Raw genomic sequence first — 15,058 nt, 5'->3', positions numbered from 1 at the left:
TCCAGGAGCCAAAAAGCTACAGATAAACCCTGTCTCAAAAAACAAAACAAAACAAACTAAATATATATATCATATAGTATATAATATATATCATATACTATATATATACACATATATCACATACATACACACACACACACACACACACACACACACATATATATATTCCACAAAGTAAATGACAATAAGTAAATTAGGGGTGGGGAAAATACTTGCTGTACAAGCTCGGGGGCCTGAGTTCGAATCCCTAGCACCACATAAAAGTCAGGTGTGCTGGTACCTCACTATAGTTCCAGTGCTGGGGAGCTGATAGGAGGATCCATCCCCAAGGCTTGCTGGCCAGCCAGACTAGCCAGTCTGTGAGCTGTTGTGCGAGAGAGCCTGCTTTTGGTCCCGGCTGCTCGGCTAGCTTACATCCGAAATAACCACACAGAAACAGCCTTCATTTAAACACTGCCTGGCCCATTATCTCCAGCCCCTTATTGGCTAACTCTCACATATTAGTTTAACCCATCCCCATTAATGTGTATCGCCACTTGACTGTGGCTTACCAGCATGAGTCTAACCAGCATCCATCTTGAGCAGGAGAACCATGGCGTCTGCCACACTGCCCTTCTTCCCAGCATTCAGTTCTACCTATCTAAGTTCTGCCCTATCAAAAGGCCAAGGCAGTTTCTTTATTAAACCAATGAAAGCAACACATAGACAGAAGGACCTCCTACACCAGTGAGCTCCAGATTCAGTGGAAGACTTTGCCCCCTATAATAAGATGGAGATTGTAGGAGGAAGACGCCTGACCTTGTCCCCTGGCCACCACAGGTGTACACACATTCATGCTGAATTTTTGTGTTTGAGTGCATGTGTGGTATATTCGCATGTGTGGTATATTCATACCTTATCATGAGCACGTGTGTGTGTGTGTGTGTGCATGGAGAGGTCAAAGGTCAATATTGGGGAATCTTTCTTAATTGATCTCCACCTTACTAAAAAAAGAAAAAGAAAAAGACAAATGTTGGGGCAGCAGTTGCGAGCACTAACATGGCCTGGATTCTCAGCACCCAGTGGCAACTCCCAACCATCTACAACCCCTGCTCCTGGAGCTCTGAGGCTCCCTTCTAGCTTCCAAGGGCACCGGGAAGACACATAGAGCATAGACATACAGGCCACACACAAAGAAAAAAAAGAAATAAAACTTTAAGCAAAGCAATAGCAAATGTACTGCCTATGGCATGGAGTTTAAACAAGCTGCCCTAAGTCCCATGGCCGCAGGAGACACAGGAGGTGTAGAATTCGGTTTGGCTCCAGGCTCTGCATTCTCAATAACCATTTCTTCTCAGTACTTGTGCTGGATAGTTTTTTTTTTTTCAACTTGACCCTAACTAAGGTCATCTGGGAGGAGGGAACCTTAATTGGAGAGATGCCTCCATCAAATTGGCCTGTAGGCAGGTCTGTGGGGGCATTTTGATTAATGATTGATGTGGGAGGACCCAGCCCAGTGTGGGCGGTGCCATCTCTGGGCGTGTGGTAATGAGAGATTATAAGAAAGCAAGCAGAATAAGCTGCAGGGAACAAGCCAATGAGCAGGGTTCCTCCACAGCTTCTGCTTCTGCCTCCAGATGCCTGCCCTGACCTCCCTCAAAGAGGGCTGCGCTCTGGACGCGTAAGCCAAATAAAACCTTTTTCTCTCCCAGTTGCTTTTGGTCATGGTGTTTATCCCAGCAACAGAGGCTAAACTAAGACAGGACCATATCCGAAGGCTCACCACTGAACTTTTTCCAGGTCTTAGACTCATCACTTCCTGGGCCAAGGCCTGCAACCCTAGATCTGTAGCCATCTCTGGAAGGAGGTTCCAACCCCAGAAATGCTGTGTTCAGAAGGTCAACATGGAGGAGGGTAAGATTTTCTTCCTGTCAGGCGGTTAGAATAGAAGAGCCAGTTAAATGTCTTCTTTAATTCCCTTCTGTATTCTGTCACCTAGAGGTGATTCAAGAAAAAACCTCTAGCAGGACTCTGTGGATTGCTCAAAGATGGGCTGGAGAGGCGGCTCGGTCAGGAACGTGCTGAGTGAATTCCTACTGCAATGCTAGCCACACGAGTATGAGGATCTGCATTAGGTCCCCCAAAACCTTCTTAAAACGCAGGACGAGGCTAATGTTTATAATCCAGGGGTGGGGAAGTGGAGACAAGGGGACCCCTGGGGATCCCTAGCCAGCTAGAGTAGCCTACTTAGTGAATGTCATACTGTGATCTGAGACATCCTAGCTTTAAAAAATTAATTGTGAACAAAGCAACAACACCCAAGTTGTGCTCATCAGGGGCACCACACACACACACACACACACACACACGAGTTAGTCAGCGTCACTAGCTGTGTGTATGTGATTGTTTCTTGTTGACCGTATGGGTTATTCACATCCTTTCTCCAGAACTTCCTCTCTCAACGCCCCGACTCTAGTTGGATCCTTGCATTTTCCTTATGTCAAAGAAGGCCCTTGGTTCTTTTTTTTTTTTTTTTCCCCTTGGTTCTTTTGAAGGAACTACTTGCAGCTGTTGTTCTGTAGCCCAGGCTGGCCTCAACTCACCACGATGTTGCTGAGGATGGCCTGGATATACTGGTTCTTCTGTCTGCCTTTTAAAGGGAGGATCTCCTGTATCCCAGGCTGGCCTCAAACTCACTACAGAGCTGAGCATGACTTGAACATCTGGGATCTTCCTGCCTCTGCCTGCCAACTTCTGGGATGACTGGTGTGAGCCACCAGGCCTTTTGTAAACTGTTCTGAGGATCCAACTCAAGGTTTTTACTTTGTCCATTTTAGGCCAAGAATTTACCAACTGAGCTTCATCTCTAGTCTAAAAAAAAAAAAAAAAAAAAAAAAAAAAAAAAAAAAAAAAAAAAAAAAAACCCTTGCTGCGTAGCCCAAGCTATCTTGAACTTTTAGTCCATTTTCCTCAGTCTACCAAGGGGTAGGACTACAGTCCTGAGCCACCAGGCCCTGCTACTGGTTTTATTTTCCTTGAGGGTATTTTTTTCCCCATCTCTTTTTAATTTTCTTTTTGGCTTTTCTCAGATCTTCCAGTACTAGATTGGGCCTAACAGAGGAATAACACTCAGAACTCTGCCCCTGGCTGTACAGGTTGGTTGTAGCTCTTTAAAGATCGGAAGGCAGATGCGTGGGAAAAGAAGCCCCAGCTTTAAGTGGGGAAACAGCTGCACTGGTCCTGGGGAAGTGGCGCTGAGTGTGCCTGCAGACAGAAAATGGCCCCGGCTGAGGCAGAAATTGTGTGGAGACAGCAAAAGGAAGTGGAGTGGAGCCTGCTGTGCTCTCAGGAGGGATGGGTTTCCTCTTGGGGAGTAGTTCTGGCAACTTCCTTCCTCAGAGTTAGCTGTGTTACACGATATGGCGGTAGCCAGTGACACCATGCTATTTAAGCCTAAATTAATTACACAGAATTAAAAATTCCATTTTCCAGTCACAGTCCGACAGCTCCACACGGCTCATGGCTGCTGTACTCGACACAGCAACCCCATCACCAGAGAGCACTCCTTTGGCCAGGTGTGGGGACTCACACCTAGAAGCCCGGTGCTCGGAGGTTGAGGCAATAGCATCGCCAGGCCGTGCAATAATGAGACGCAGGCTCGTTTGGGTGACAGAGTGAGACCAACCTCAGAAAGAAAAATGAAATCCTGTAGACAGTGGCAGATGGGGGTGAGCATGGGGGTTAGGGTATCAGGAGAGGGTGCATCTGTTCTGCCTCTTACAAGCTCGAATCTCTTAAGTGGCCTGGGGTGTAGTTATCCTCTCCTGGCCACTTATATCAAATCTGAGTAATTAGACTGTGTACACAAATACCCAGGCACAGGCCTCCCCAGCTCTCCATCCCCTAGTCTGGCCCTCTCTCTTGCTCTTGTATCTGCTCCACCCCTCAAGTCCCTGGAAACTATGCTGCAGAAAAAAAACTTTTCTGTCAACTTTGACCTAGTTTCCTGATCATAAATTTAAAGGGGAGGAGCGACTAAATGTTTGAACAGGTGAGAAAATAGGGGAGGACTTCAGGTGCAAGTATTGACAGCAACAGAAGGAGCTAGATACCAGTGCATTGTAAATAGACAGAAAGGAGCCCAAACAGGCTAGGAGGGGACCAGCTGGCATTTGCCTAACATGGATGAAGCCTGTGTTTAGTTCCGAGTGGTATGTAAGCCGGGCATGGTAACACAGGCAATGCCTACAATCCCAATACTAGGAAGGTGGAAGCAAGACAATCAGAAAGTCAAGGTCACCCTCCTGACACAGCCTAGGCTAAATAAAACCCTATATCAAAAGGATAGGAAAATGTCAACAGCCTTGGGGGAAAAGGCCCTCGCTGTGTGAGCTTGGTGGTCTGTTTGACGGATCGAAGGACATCCCATCATCCCTGGCATCATATGAAGGTGGGAGGAGGGAACCAACTCCAGTCAACTCCTGACCTTCATATGCACTGTGGCATGCACATGCCCATATCTGCACACAAACAGTAACTTGTTCATATACACCGTGGCATGCACGTGCCCATATCTGCACACAAATAATAACTTGTTCATATGCACTGTGGCATGCACGTGCCCATATCTGCACACAAACAATAACTTGTTTTAAGTGGGGCAGGGAAGTAAGGAAACGTGTTACAGAGAATGAATGATAAAGATCGATTCCTAGAGTAGAAAAGAATTTCTGTTTTCAATGTCACTTTCTGTTCCATTCAGGCTTCTTGCGGTTTTGGTTTGTTTGGGGGAACACAAGAACTTCTTGTGTAGCTGAGCAGACCTGGTGGTACTTGTGGCCAAGGCCCTTGAGTTCTTGGCAGTCAGTCTCTGCCTCTCCGATGCTGCGTTTTAGGTGTGCAGCACCGCAGGAAGCTTTACCTTGGTGTCTGATACAGCGCTTCAAGGACTGTACTGGTCTACACGGAGCTAAGGGAAAACCCATTTTGAAAAGCAAGCTGATGAGTCAAAAACTGGGAAGAACTGTGTGGTATCCTCTGCCATTCTCAGCCTCTCAGTGTGTGGCTTCTTCTGGAACAAGATAGTTTCAGCTCGCAGTGAAATGGTCTATCAGTCATCAGTTCTCTGTGAGAAATAGAAATGCCAAAACAAAACAGGCGCCAAGGAATAAGGGTGCAGCTGGATAGTCAACCACTGAGTTCTAACTAAACGTGAAGAACAATAAAGTCAGAAAACTAGCTGCCTCTAAAACATCCAATACCTGCAACTAAACTAAGTCCCAAATAGTTTTTTTTTCAGCATATAAACCAGACTGATATGGGGGGAAATCTCTACAGTAAAAACCAAATTATGAAAGTGAATGTCAGTCAGGCATGGTGGTAAACAATTCTAACCCCAGTGTCTGGGAGGCCGAGGTTAGCCTGAGCTACAGAGAACTTGTCTCAACAAAACAAACCAAACATCCATCCCCACCAACCATCCTTGGGACTGCTGGACCAAGGCTTCTACTTGTCACTCTTGGATTTGCAGTCTCCTGAACATTAGGGACCACCAGGGGACCACAGGATTCCAGTATTGATTCCCTGCTCACCGGGAAACGAGTAGCATTCCCTCTCGCATTAGTCTCCCAGTCCCTTCTCCCCAGGACCTCCCCGCCTTTGTTTTAATAAAAGCTGCTCATATGGATTAAGAAACAAATATAAAAAGGAAACTCACTCACTCTTTCAAACCCCCCACAAAGCTATTTCTTAAAACTGAGCGTGACTCAGCAGGTAAAGACACTTTCTTCAAAGCCTAAGGACCAGGTCTGGGTCCCATTTTGAGGGCTAAAGTTCAAGGTCAGCCTTAGCTACGGAGGAGCTAGTCTGAAGGAATTTGGTGATAGCTGTAGGCGTGGCTAACTAGCTTCCATCACCAGATCCCACCAACTTAGTCTGAATGGAGCCCGAATCAGCTGATGGATCACTGTTTGTCTTCAACTCTGATGTCACTCAGGGTCTACAGGGACCGCTCTCTCAACAGGGTTTCCAGCATTGTGAAGCAGGGGAAGGTCATTGTGCACATCTACTTTCTAGTAATTTCTCCAATGTCATTTCACAGACAAGAAAAAAAGAACTTTTTTTTTTTTTTGCTATTAAAAAACTTTATTTATTTATTTTTTTTTACAAATGATATCCCCCATCTTGGGGTGAAAATATATTTGGATAAGTACAAAATATAGTTTTTGTCATACAAAAAAGATACACAAAATACAAAAACATAAACGAAACCACCATCAGCTCACATGCTTTCTGGCCGTGCAGTTCAGAAAAGGGTGGAGCTTCAGTGCTGACACAGACATTGAACAAAGTGCTATGGCTGAGAGAGACTGGTCAGGCACTAGTGGGCATAGTGAGAGCAGTTAGGAGTCCTTTCTCCTAACACCGGGCAGGACATGGGTCTGGGGGGCTTTTGTGAACTTCTCATCGCAATGCCTGGAGTCCCTGATCAGTGCGGGGCATCTCGATGCAGAGGCTCACAGGGCACACCCTTCATAGTCAAATCAGAATTACACAATTCTGCATACTGGGACAAAGTCTCCAAAGTAATAACCAAGCTGGGCCTTTAATCTCAGCACTCAGGAGGCAGAGGCAGGGGGATCTGAGGCTAGCCTGGTCTATGTGTAGAGTTCCAGGCTAGCAAAGGATAGACAAGACCCTGTCTCAAAAAAACAAACAAAAAAGAACAACATCAAAACCCCCAGACAAATCCCTTTGCCTGTCATTGGGCTTAACCCTTAAGACACAGACAGTGGAGTTGACATTTGCAGTCGAGACTAGAGCTAAAGTGCCAAGAGTCACAGAGATAACAGATCCTCCGTCTGGTTAGTTTATAAGAGAACGCAGTGCAACTGGCTGTGAAATGACTTTTATGGCCATGGGTGGAAGCAGTCAGAACTGCTCCGAGCCCAGGATCGAGTCCCCTGGAGCAGCTGCCCTGTGATACAAAGGGTGCACTCCATCTCCCAGGCCCAAACCGCTTCAGCCTTGCAAGATTTTCTTTGTAAGGATATAAAAAGGGAACACTGATTAAAAAAACAAGAACAAAACCACCTCTTCCAAAATTTTGGCCATGATTTTCCTTTTTTTTTTCTAGTATGTGAAACTGATTCTGTCTTCCATGGCACAGAGAAGTTCACGGTTTGCTGTTAATCTAGAACTCCCTTCAAAAAAAAAACCTTGGAAAGACCATGCCAGAAGGTCATTTATACAATGACTCAAAAAACTACAGACAATGTCTTCATTTCCAAGGCCTGAGAGAAAGTGGACTGGGTCTGAACCACCCAGCAAACACTCCTAATACCACACACAGTGCGGGCGCTGGCTGGGTCCGCACCACTTGAAGGCGGAGAATCCGCCTGCTGATCACCACCCCTGTAATGCAGTCAGAGGCTGGGGTCGAGCCGTTCTCCACTCTGAGACTGGGTCTCTAAAACACTGGAGTCCAAGCAGAGAGGCAGAAAGAAGAGAGTGAGTACAGACGCATCTTGTCTCCCACACGCTCACTGCGCTCACTGCACGTTGTTGTTGTTGTTGTTAAGGGTGCAGGGATCCACCTGGGGAGGAAGCGTGAAGAGACTATTTTAGTTTTCTTAGGTAGAAAAACCATGTGCTTAATAATCCTTCCTTCCTTCAGAAGGCCTGGGATAAAACGTCAACAATAAAATATAGCAATTCTCACCTCAGTGTAAGTGGGTGGGGGCATGAACTGGAACTCAGGGGCATACATGAAGATAGGGCTGTCTTGAGCACCGTCCACGTCGTCGAGCAGGGGAGTGGTGGGGCTCTCTAAGCGGTGGTCTTCAGGGATGATGTCCATGTAGCAAGGAGGGGCTACAAAGGGAAAACAGGAATGAGAAATCCAGCTAAGAACCGCCAGACTACCAACTGCACAAGCCCGGTCAGGCCAAAGAAAGCTATCAGCCGTTCGTAGCTTACCTTCTGGGGTATCTGGGATGTTTAGATCTATCCAACTCATTTCAGAGCTTGTCCGGCTGGCCATGCTGGAGGTCCGGCTGCTCAGACCTGACCTGCTGCCAATCACCAGGGGTAGGTCAAGGATGACTTTCTTGGAGCCGGGGACACTCACATAGATCTAGAAAGGAAGGTGGCAGTGTGTCAGATGGTTGGGTAGAGAAGGCGCTGAATGTGTACCTGAAGAATTGTTTCCCCTCTAGAACCAAGCCCCTACTTCACTCACCAGCAAGGAATACTCCACGCGCAGGATGTTGCAGCCCAGGATGGACGGTCTGATCTTCTGCACGCGGAGGCTCTTGCCACGCCAGGACGCACAGGTCCCTGAGATGATGTGATTGCCTCTGACTGAGGACAGCTTCTGAGTCAACACCTTGGTCTGGCCATTGGCAAGGTAAGTGTGTCGGGCCACAATAGCTGCTTTGGGGACCACAATGCGGGAACATGTGTTCTCGAAGTCGGCGTGGATGGAAATGTCATCACCTGGGATAAGAGATGAAAAGACATGAATATCCGTGAGGTTAACGGCGCTTCCTCTCCTCGACTCCAAGCTCCCCTCCCCCTCCAAGCCCCCGGTTCTGACTACCCCCCGCCTGTGTTTTAAGCAAGAGGTTTTTTTACCTTCACAGAACCCTTTTCTCTCGATTCGAGCAGAGACGGACACGCGCCCATCAGGAATGAACATGCAGGAAACTTTCTTCTCCTTTTTAGCTGATACCGGTGCCTGTGTAGAAGGACACGATGTTTTGAGATATTTCAATGCTCCAAGCATCTAGTTTATTATCCCTGACCAAGGAGACTAGAACCTTAAAGTAACCCTCACCATTAAATCAGGGGTATTGACATCCACTAAGTCCATCACTTCGAAGTTTTTCTTCGCCTCCTGGGTCGGCTGGCTGGGACGATCAAGAAAAGCCTTCACCCAGTAGTCGACACAACCATATTTGCCTTTGAAGGATGTTCCCAGGGGCCTGTGTCAAAACGATGGGAAAAAAAAAAATTAATGCTCTCCAAGAACAGTAAGAGATCAGAGGGGGGAAGGGGAGGTTATAGAAATGGAGTCCAAGGTGCATTCAGCCAATGCCTACCCTTGAGGAAGTTCGAAGCCAAACTTGTACTCGTATTTGCTTCCTGGTCTCATGATCACCATCTCGTTCTCACCTGCAGGGAAACAAAGGCAAGGGCCCATTAGGTTTCTCGTTACATTTCAAAAGCCTCTGTGTAGACGGTTTGGGCAGCAGACAAGATTATTTTACTTCCATTATCATCTTCTTACAGTGGAATAAAAGATTCCGGTGCACTTTCTTGGACAGAAAGCTGCAAAGCCCACAATTACTAAGAGGTTCATCCAGCACAGTTGCCCCAGGAATCGGGAACAGACTGTGAATACATTAATCTTTAAGTAGCTAAGGCAACACCTTCTGGAAACAGCACCTCAGAAACTGTATAAAATCACCCTCGGGGGAAGGGCGTGTAGCAAAATGCTTGCAAATTAAAACTTAAAAATATCGGGACCAACATAATTCAAACCCTTCGAGCGAACAACTCCAAACGCTTGGTGGAGGCGCCAGTGCCTCCTTTTAAAGCCCTCCCCCGCACCAGCCACCTCTCGCCCTGCAAAGAACAGCTGGCTCCGTACCTGTTGGCTGGTCTTCTAGGAGCAGCGTGTCTTCGTAGCGCAGGTAGTCCAAGGTCTGTTTGCACTGCTGAGACCCCTGCATCCACAGGACCTTGGCCACTCCGCAAGCCAGGATCCTGACGGCTTTGATGCGAGTAACTTCACAGACTTCCACTATCACCCGGCCGGCCACCTTCTCCCCACTGCCGTACACCTTCTCCGGGTCGTTGAAGACCACCTCAAAAGACTTGATCTTCTTGAACATCACCATGGTTGGGATCAGCGGGTTCAAGATGAACGGAAGCCAAAGAGGAAAAACTCCAGGAGCCCTTCACAGCGAATTAAAGCGCTCACTCTCCGGACCGCAGACCGGGGCTTGAAAAACCCAAATAAAAATTTAAAGAAGCTCTCCAGCAAACCCCAACAACTTCTCGAACCGGTGCCTGAAAGTTGCAACCCGCGGGCTGTGCCAAAGGCTTTCAAGAGGCAGCAACAGCTGTCTTTGCTCCAGCAGCTGGATGAACTCCGGGTAGGCAGGAGACCAGAGGAAGAGAGTGTCTGTCGGGAGCCGGAAACGCCTTTATATAGCAGCCTGGCTAGCAGCACCACGCGAGTGCTGGCTCTGAGGCTCGTGCAGCCCTCGTGCACAGTTCTCCCATTGGCTGCTTGGCTCTTGTTTACCAGGCCTCCGACCAATCAGCGAGGCCGCAGGGGCGCGTGGACACGGTGTGCTCTAGCGGGGAAAATGGTTGTTGTGCGGGTGCGCTGCCTTGCCAGGAGGAGGGGCAAGACTGGGGCCACGGACCGCTCACCCCCACTCCCCCCCCCCGGGAGTTAGGAGGCCCTGGCCCCACGACCCTGAACCCCATCCAGGCACTCGGCCTGGGGTCACAGTTGTTTGGGTGGCTTGGGTTTTGTTTTTTTCTTTTTTTAGGTGAAAGAAAAATGTGCTTAGGAGACGATTTCATGCCTTCTCTTAGCCAGCGCAATTCATTTCGAGGCGACTGTTTATTTCTGGCTCACAAGTTCGCAAGTCTGTGAAAAATAATCCCACTGCCCCAAGGATACTTCAGACTGGGCGGAGGGCGAGGGTGCGGTTGTGTTAGTGAGAAAGGCGTCCTCCTATTGCGCGTCTGCTGAGGAACAAAGCGCATATGTCTGATATTTTAAGCCCCCTTTCTGTCCCCATTGGAAAGCGGGAACATTTGTCTGGTGTGTCCCCTTCCTTCCATGTCCCTGTGGGCTGCCTCCGTTCTCACACATGTACATTCTATTCTGTTCTCTGTCCTCTGGAACGGAAGCAGTAAGGGAGTGTCCACATCCTGTTGCTTATCCCCTCATCTCTTCAGACTACCTGTGAAGTTGGGGAACATTTTGTATATGTTCCCTCATTTACCTCATTGCAACTTTAATGAGGTGTGTACTCTACACTGATCTACTGATCTCTCCCTCCGTCCCTGTTTCTCCAGGAAAAAAAGGAGTGGGTACAAAAAAAAAAAAAAGGGGGGGGGTAGAAAAAGATCCATCACTTCTGACTCCGTTCCCTTGTTCCTGTCACTCTTTATGTCTTCCTCCTCTCTCTTAAGCTCGCTAAATGAAATGCATATCCGTAAGCCTGTTCCACACTCACCAGAGCTCAGGTTCTGTTGGCGTTACTTGGCTGGCTGTTGACTAAGCTGACAGAGATGCCTCCAGGAGCTGACTCAAGAAATAAGTCTTAAGTGTGCTAAGAAAACCGCCTGTGCAGAAGGATTCCGCCCCCTCCCCTTGTCACTGAGTCCTAGACTCCTTCCATATTTGGGCAGAATTATCAGGAGATTGTCGCCCTGTTCCTTGTGCTGGGACATGAAGACAATGGTCCTGAGGTTAAGATGGAGAAGTTAAAAGCTTTTGCGTGTCTAAAATCCTGCCTTCTGCACAGTTAGGAACCTGTTTGCTGCTGTCCATCAAAGCGCCTTGCCATGCTCACACGCCTTAACTGGGTTGACACCCTAAGGCTAACAAGTTACAACTCAACCTTAATATTAAGCAAGCTCAGCGTTGGATATCACACGGTTGAAAACCATAAACACAATACCAGAGTTTAGGAACATGTTGATCCTTAGGGTGTGTGTGCGTGTTTGTTCCAGAAAGGTAACTAGGCTTGAGGTGTCTTCCGATGATAAACAGTATTGATTAAGAACAAAGGAGGCAGGACTCTCATTTTAGTTCTAAACTCTGCAGGCATCTGGGGGCGGGGGGATTAGCTTGATATCATAAAACATCAAAATGCTTACCAAAAGCATACATATCAACATTGTTAAATAGTGTGATATGTACCAACATAAAACTTAAGAATTTTTGTGTGCATGCATGGGTGCTTTGGCACATGCATGCCTGCTGCAGGCAGAGTCCAGAAGACGATGCCAGATGCCCTGGAAACTGCAGTTACAGAGTTGGAAACTGCCATTCTGGTGCTGGGAATTGAATCCGGGCCCTCTGGTATTACTAGCCACCAAGCCACTTCTTCAGACCCAGCTACATAAGATTTGAGGAGAACCAGGGAGATGGCGCGAGGTCCGACAACTGGAGTTCAGTCCCCAGAACCCCTACAGTAGGAGAGACCAACCCTGGCCTTTCCTGCCGTACTACTCACGCCCACAGACACAGAAAATAAATTAAATGTAAACAATTACTATTTTTGTTTTTTAAGATTTGAGGAGATCAGAAGGAAGGAGTAGAGGTGGCTGCAAATGGGTCCCAGAGTGTTGACTTGGGACATCTTAGAGAAAAGGCAACACTGGTATTTAGTTGAGGTTGTCTATGGAGTACTGATTTTTTTTTTTTTTTAATTTGACAGTTCAGTGTCTTGTTCCCTGCGTGACTGTCCTTTCTTCTGTTTACAGCACTCCCTGCAGACCACTTGTTTGTTCTGTGTTAGGCCAAAACTCTGTTTAACTTTGGCAGCGGCAGCTTGCTTCCCGGGCCTATGGCCAAGGCTTGTTCTGAATTGGCTGCCTCCTAGATAGGCTGTTAATGACCTTTCACCTGGTATTCTGATAACAATCTGCCCCTCTTCTCTCTCTCTCTCTCTCTCTCTCTCTCTCTCTCTCTCTCTCTCTCTCTCTCTCACACACACACACACACACACACACACACACACACACACCTTCTCAGTTCTTAGGTGGAAGAAAGTGAAAAGTCTTCCAAACTCTTGCCCTACAGTACAAACACTTGTGGGTACAAAGACAAGGACAGATGTACCCAGAGGAGCAAGGCAGGGCTTGGCTCGGGAGTTTTGCAAGTGAGGTCATCTCTTACCTGCTCCTTTCCCACCCTCTTCTTCCTGGTGCCAGTAGGAAACCCGTGGTGTTTGTCCTTTGTTTTACTCTCGATGACCTGATAGCCAATGCTGGCAGCCTGCAAGCCCAGTGGACAGGAGGAGGCAAGGCCGTGACTCTCTTTTTTTTTTGCCTCTGGCTTTGCAGACATTTAGGACTGGAAAGGCTCAGCTGAGAAGGCGAACAGCATGTTTTCCTAACCTCTGGCCAGGGCCTCTACTTTGTAAACTTGTCTTGTCCTTCATCCACCGCCCTTTTTCCTTGTTTTTCCCTAAGGAATGTTAGTTTAGAGCTGGACAAGATGTTAAATGAAACTGTGGATTTGAGACAGCCCAGTTGTTTACATGACTTCAAGTCACAGATAAATAAGACTACCTAAATAATTATATGATAGCCTAAGAATTCAAACTTTTTTTTTTTTTTTTTTTAAGACAAGGTTGCTTGGGGGCTGGAAAGATGGCTCAGAGGTTAAGAGCACCGGCTGCTCCTCCAGAGGTCCTGAGTTCAATTCCCAGCAACCACATGGTGGCTCACAACCATCCGTAATGACATCTGGTGCCCTCTTCTGGCGTGTGGGCATACATGGAGGCAGAATGTTGTATACATAATAAATATATAAATAAATCTTTAAAAAAAAAAAAGACAAGGTTGCGTGTATCCCAGACTGGCCTCAAACTTGCGTTTTTAGACAGGGTATCACTATGAATCTTGAGCTAGCCTCCATCTCACAGAGACCCGCCTGCTTCTGCCTTCCTAACACTGGAACTAAACTTTGAGATTGACCCAAGCCAAGGACCAGTTCTCAACATACTTATGTCAAGGCTTCTTTATTTGTGAAGCCATCTGTCATCTTAGTCTAAACAGAATTGAAAGTTGGGTTGTTTCTTTTACTTCTCCAGATAACCCTGTGACTGGGAGTTAATTAAACCAGGCCCAGAAAGGCTAGGGATTTGCCCAAGGGCACAGGTTTTGTAAGTACTTCCAGAGCTTAAACCTAGGTCTATTTGTTCCGTGCCAAGCAGGTGACTCACTCTTACAACCCCGGCCCGGGGGTGTAAGGCAGGAGGATTACCGACACTTCATGACTAGTCTGGGCTGTATAGTGACTTGATTTCAATTGCTGTGAGACTTGATTTCCCTGTGCTTTGACATGTATCCTTTTTTGATCTTTGTAAAGCCATTGAGAAGGATACGGAGCAGGCCTCTAAGAGCTTTAAAGAGGACTCTAAATAGTTCCCTTATTTTGGCCGCGTGGCATCCTCTCAGACAATCAGTAATGTCTGGTTGGAGCTGTTCCTGGCCCGGAAGTTTTGACGCTTTTGTCATGAACACCTGAACTAAAGACTGGCGCGGAAGGGCTCCCACACAGAATACCTCATCTGGAGGCCCACACTTTGGCTGTTGAAGTACTGAGGTTCTTTTCTTTTTAGACACCTAAGACAAGGTCTTGCCTTACTGCCCAGGCTGTTTGGAAGTTCCTGAGCTCAGCTGATCTTCCTGCCTCCGCCTCCTGAGTGCCAGGTCTGCAAGCGACACCACAGCTAGCTTACGACTTGAAAGAGAATCTCTTGTCAGCTTTGTCTGTTTGACTAAACTCCTCCCTTTCTAGTTTGGTTTCTTCTCCTCCCTCTAGAACAGTGTTTCTCAACCTAGGAGTCAGACTCCTTCACAGGGTCACCTAAGACGATTGGAAAACACGGATATTTACATTATGATTCATAACTAGCAAAATTACAGTTATGAAGTAGCAATGAAATAATTTCATGGTTGGGGTCACCGCAACATGAGGAACTGTAATAAAGGGTCCAGCATTAGGAAGGTTGAGAACCACTGCTCTGGGTTTTCTTCAAGGTTTCTGGAAGACACCAAAGTGGGTTTTGTTTTTCTGTCGGTTTTGTTTTGTTTTTTTATTTGACAACTGTACAGTTTAAAAATCACTATTTAAGGAATTAGACATTCACCTTGGCTTTTGGACTTTATTCTGTTATCTTTTGCTAGCAATTCTATTTTGTTTTCTGCCCACTCCTTTAGAACTTTTCCTAAGGATTTTGCTTAGCTTTCTCTTTAATTTTCAGATTTATTTTTATTATTCTATGTGCATGTGTGCTTTGCCTCCATGTACATTCAG

General features: G+C 46.9%; 1 protein-coding gene across 1 annotated transcript; it reads right to left on the bottom strand.

The window, feature by feature from the left end:
• Positions 1–6,109: 6,109 nt before the first annotated feature.
• Positions 6,110–10,172, bottom strand: Txnip (thioredoxin interacting protein). The gene is made up of 8 exons (XM_057794056.1): positions 9,632–10,172; positions 9,081–9,153; positions 8,816–8,963; positions 8,614–8,716; positions 8,219–8,475; positions 7,957–8,113; positions 7,700–7,851; positions 6,110–7,574 (listed from the first exon to the last, which is right to left on the bottom strand). The coding sequence occupies exons 1-8, from the start codon at positions 9,879–9,881 to the stop codon at positions 7,530–7,532; spliced, it is 1,185 nt and encodes a 394-aa protein (XP_057650039.1). The 5' UTR covers positions 9,882–10,172; the 3' UTR covers positions 6,110–7,529.
• Positions 10,173–15,058: the final 4,886 nt, after the last annotated feature.

The sequence above is a fragment of the Chionomys nivalis genome, chromosome 18 (genome assembly GCF_950005125.1).
Source record: "Chionomys nivalis chromosome 18, mChiNiv1.1, whole genome shotgun sequence".
NCBI lineage: Eukaryota > Metazoa > Chordata > Mammalia > Rodentia > Cricetidae > Chionomys > Chionomys nivalis.
The sequence above is the reverse complement of the archived record's forward strand: the minus strand, read 5'-3'. Positions and strand labels throughout refer to the sequence as shown.

Coding starts and splice junctions, on each gene's coding strand:
- Txnip (XM_057794056.1), bottom strand. CDS start 9,881: ATGGTGATGTTCAAGAAGATCAAGTCTTTTGAGGTGGTCTTCAACGAC. Junction 8,964..9,080: donor GGCTTCGAACTTCCTCAAGG/GTAGGCATTGGC, acceptor GTTTTGACACAG/GCCCCTGGGAACATCCTTCA. Junction 8,114..8,218: donor GCGTGGAGTATTCCTTGCTG/GTGAGTGAAGTA, acceptor CTTCCTTTCTAG/ATCTATGTGAGTGTCCCCGG.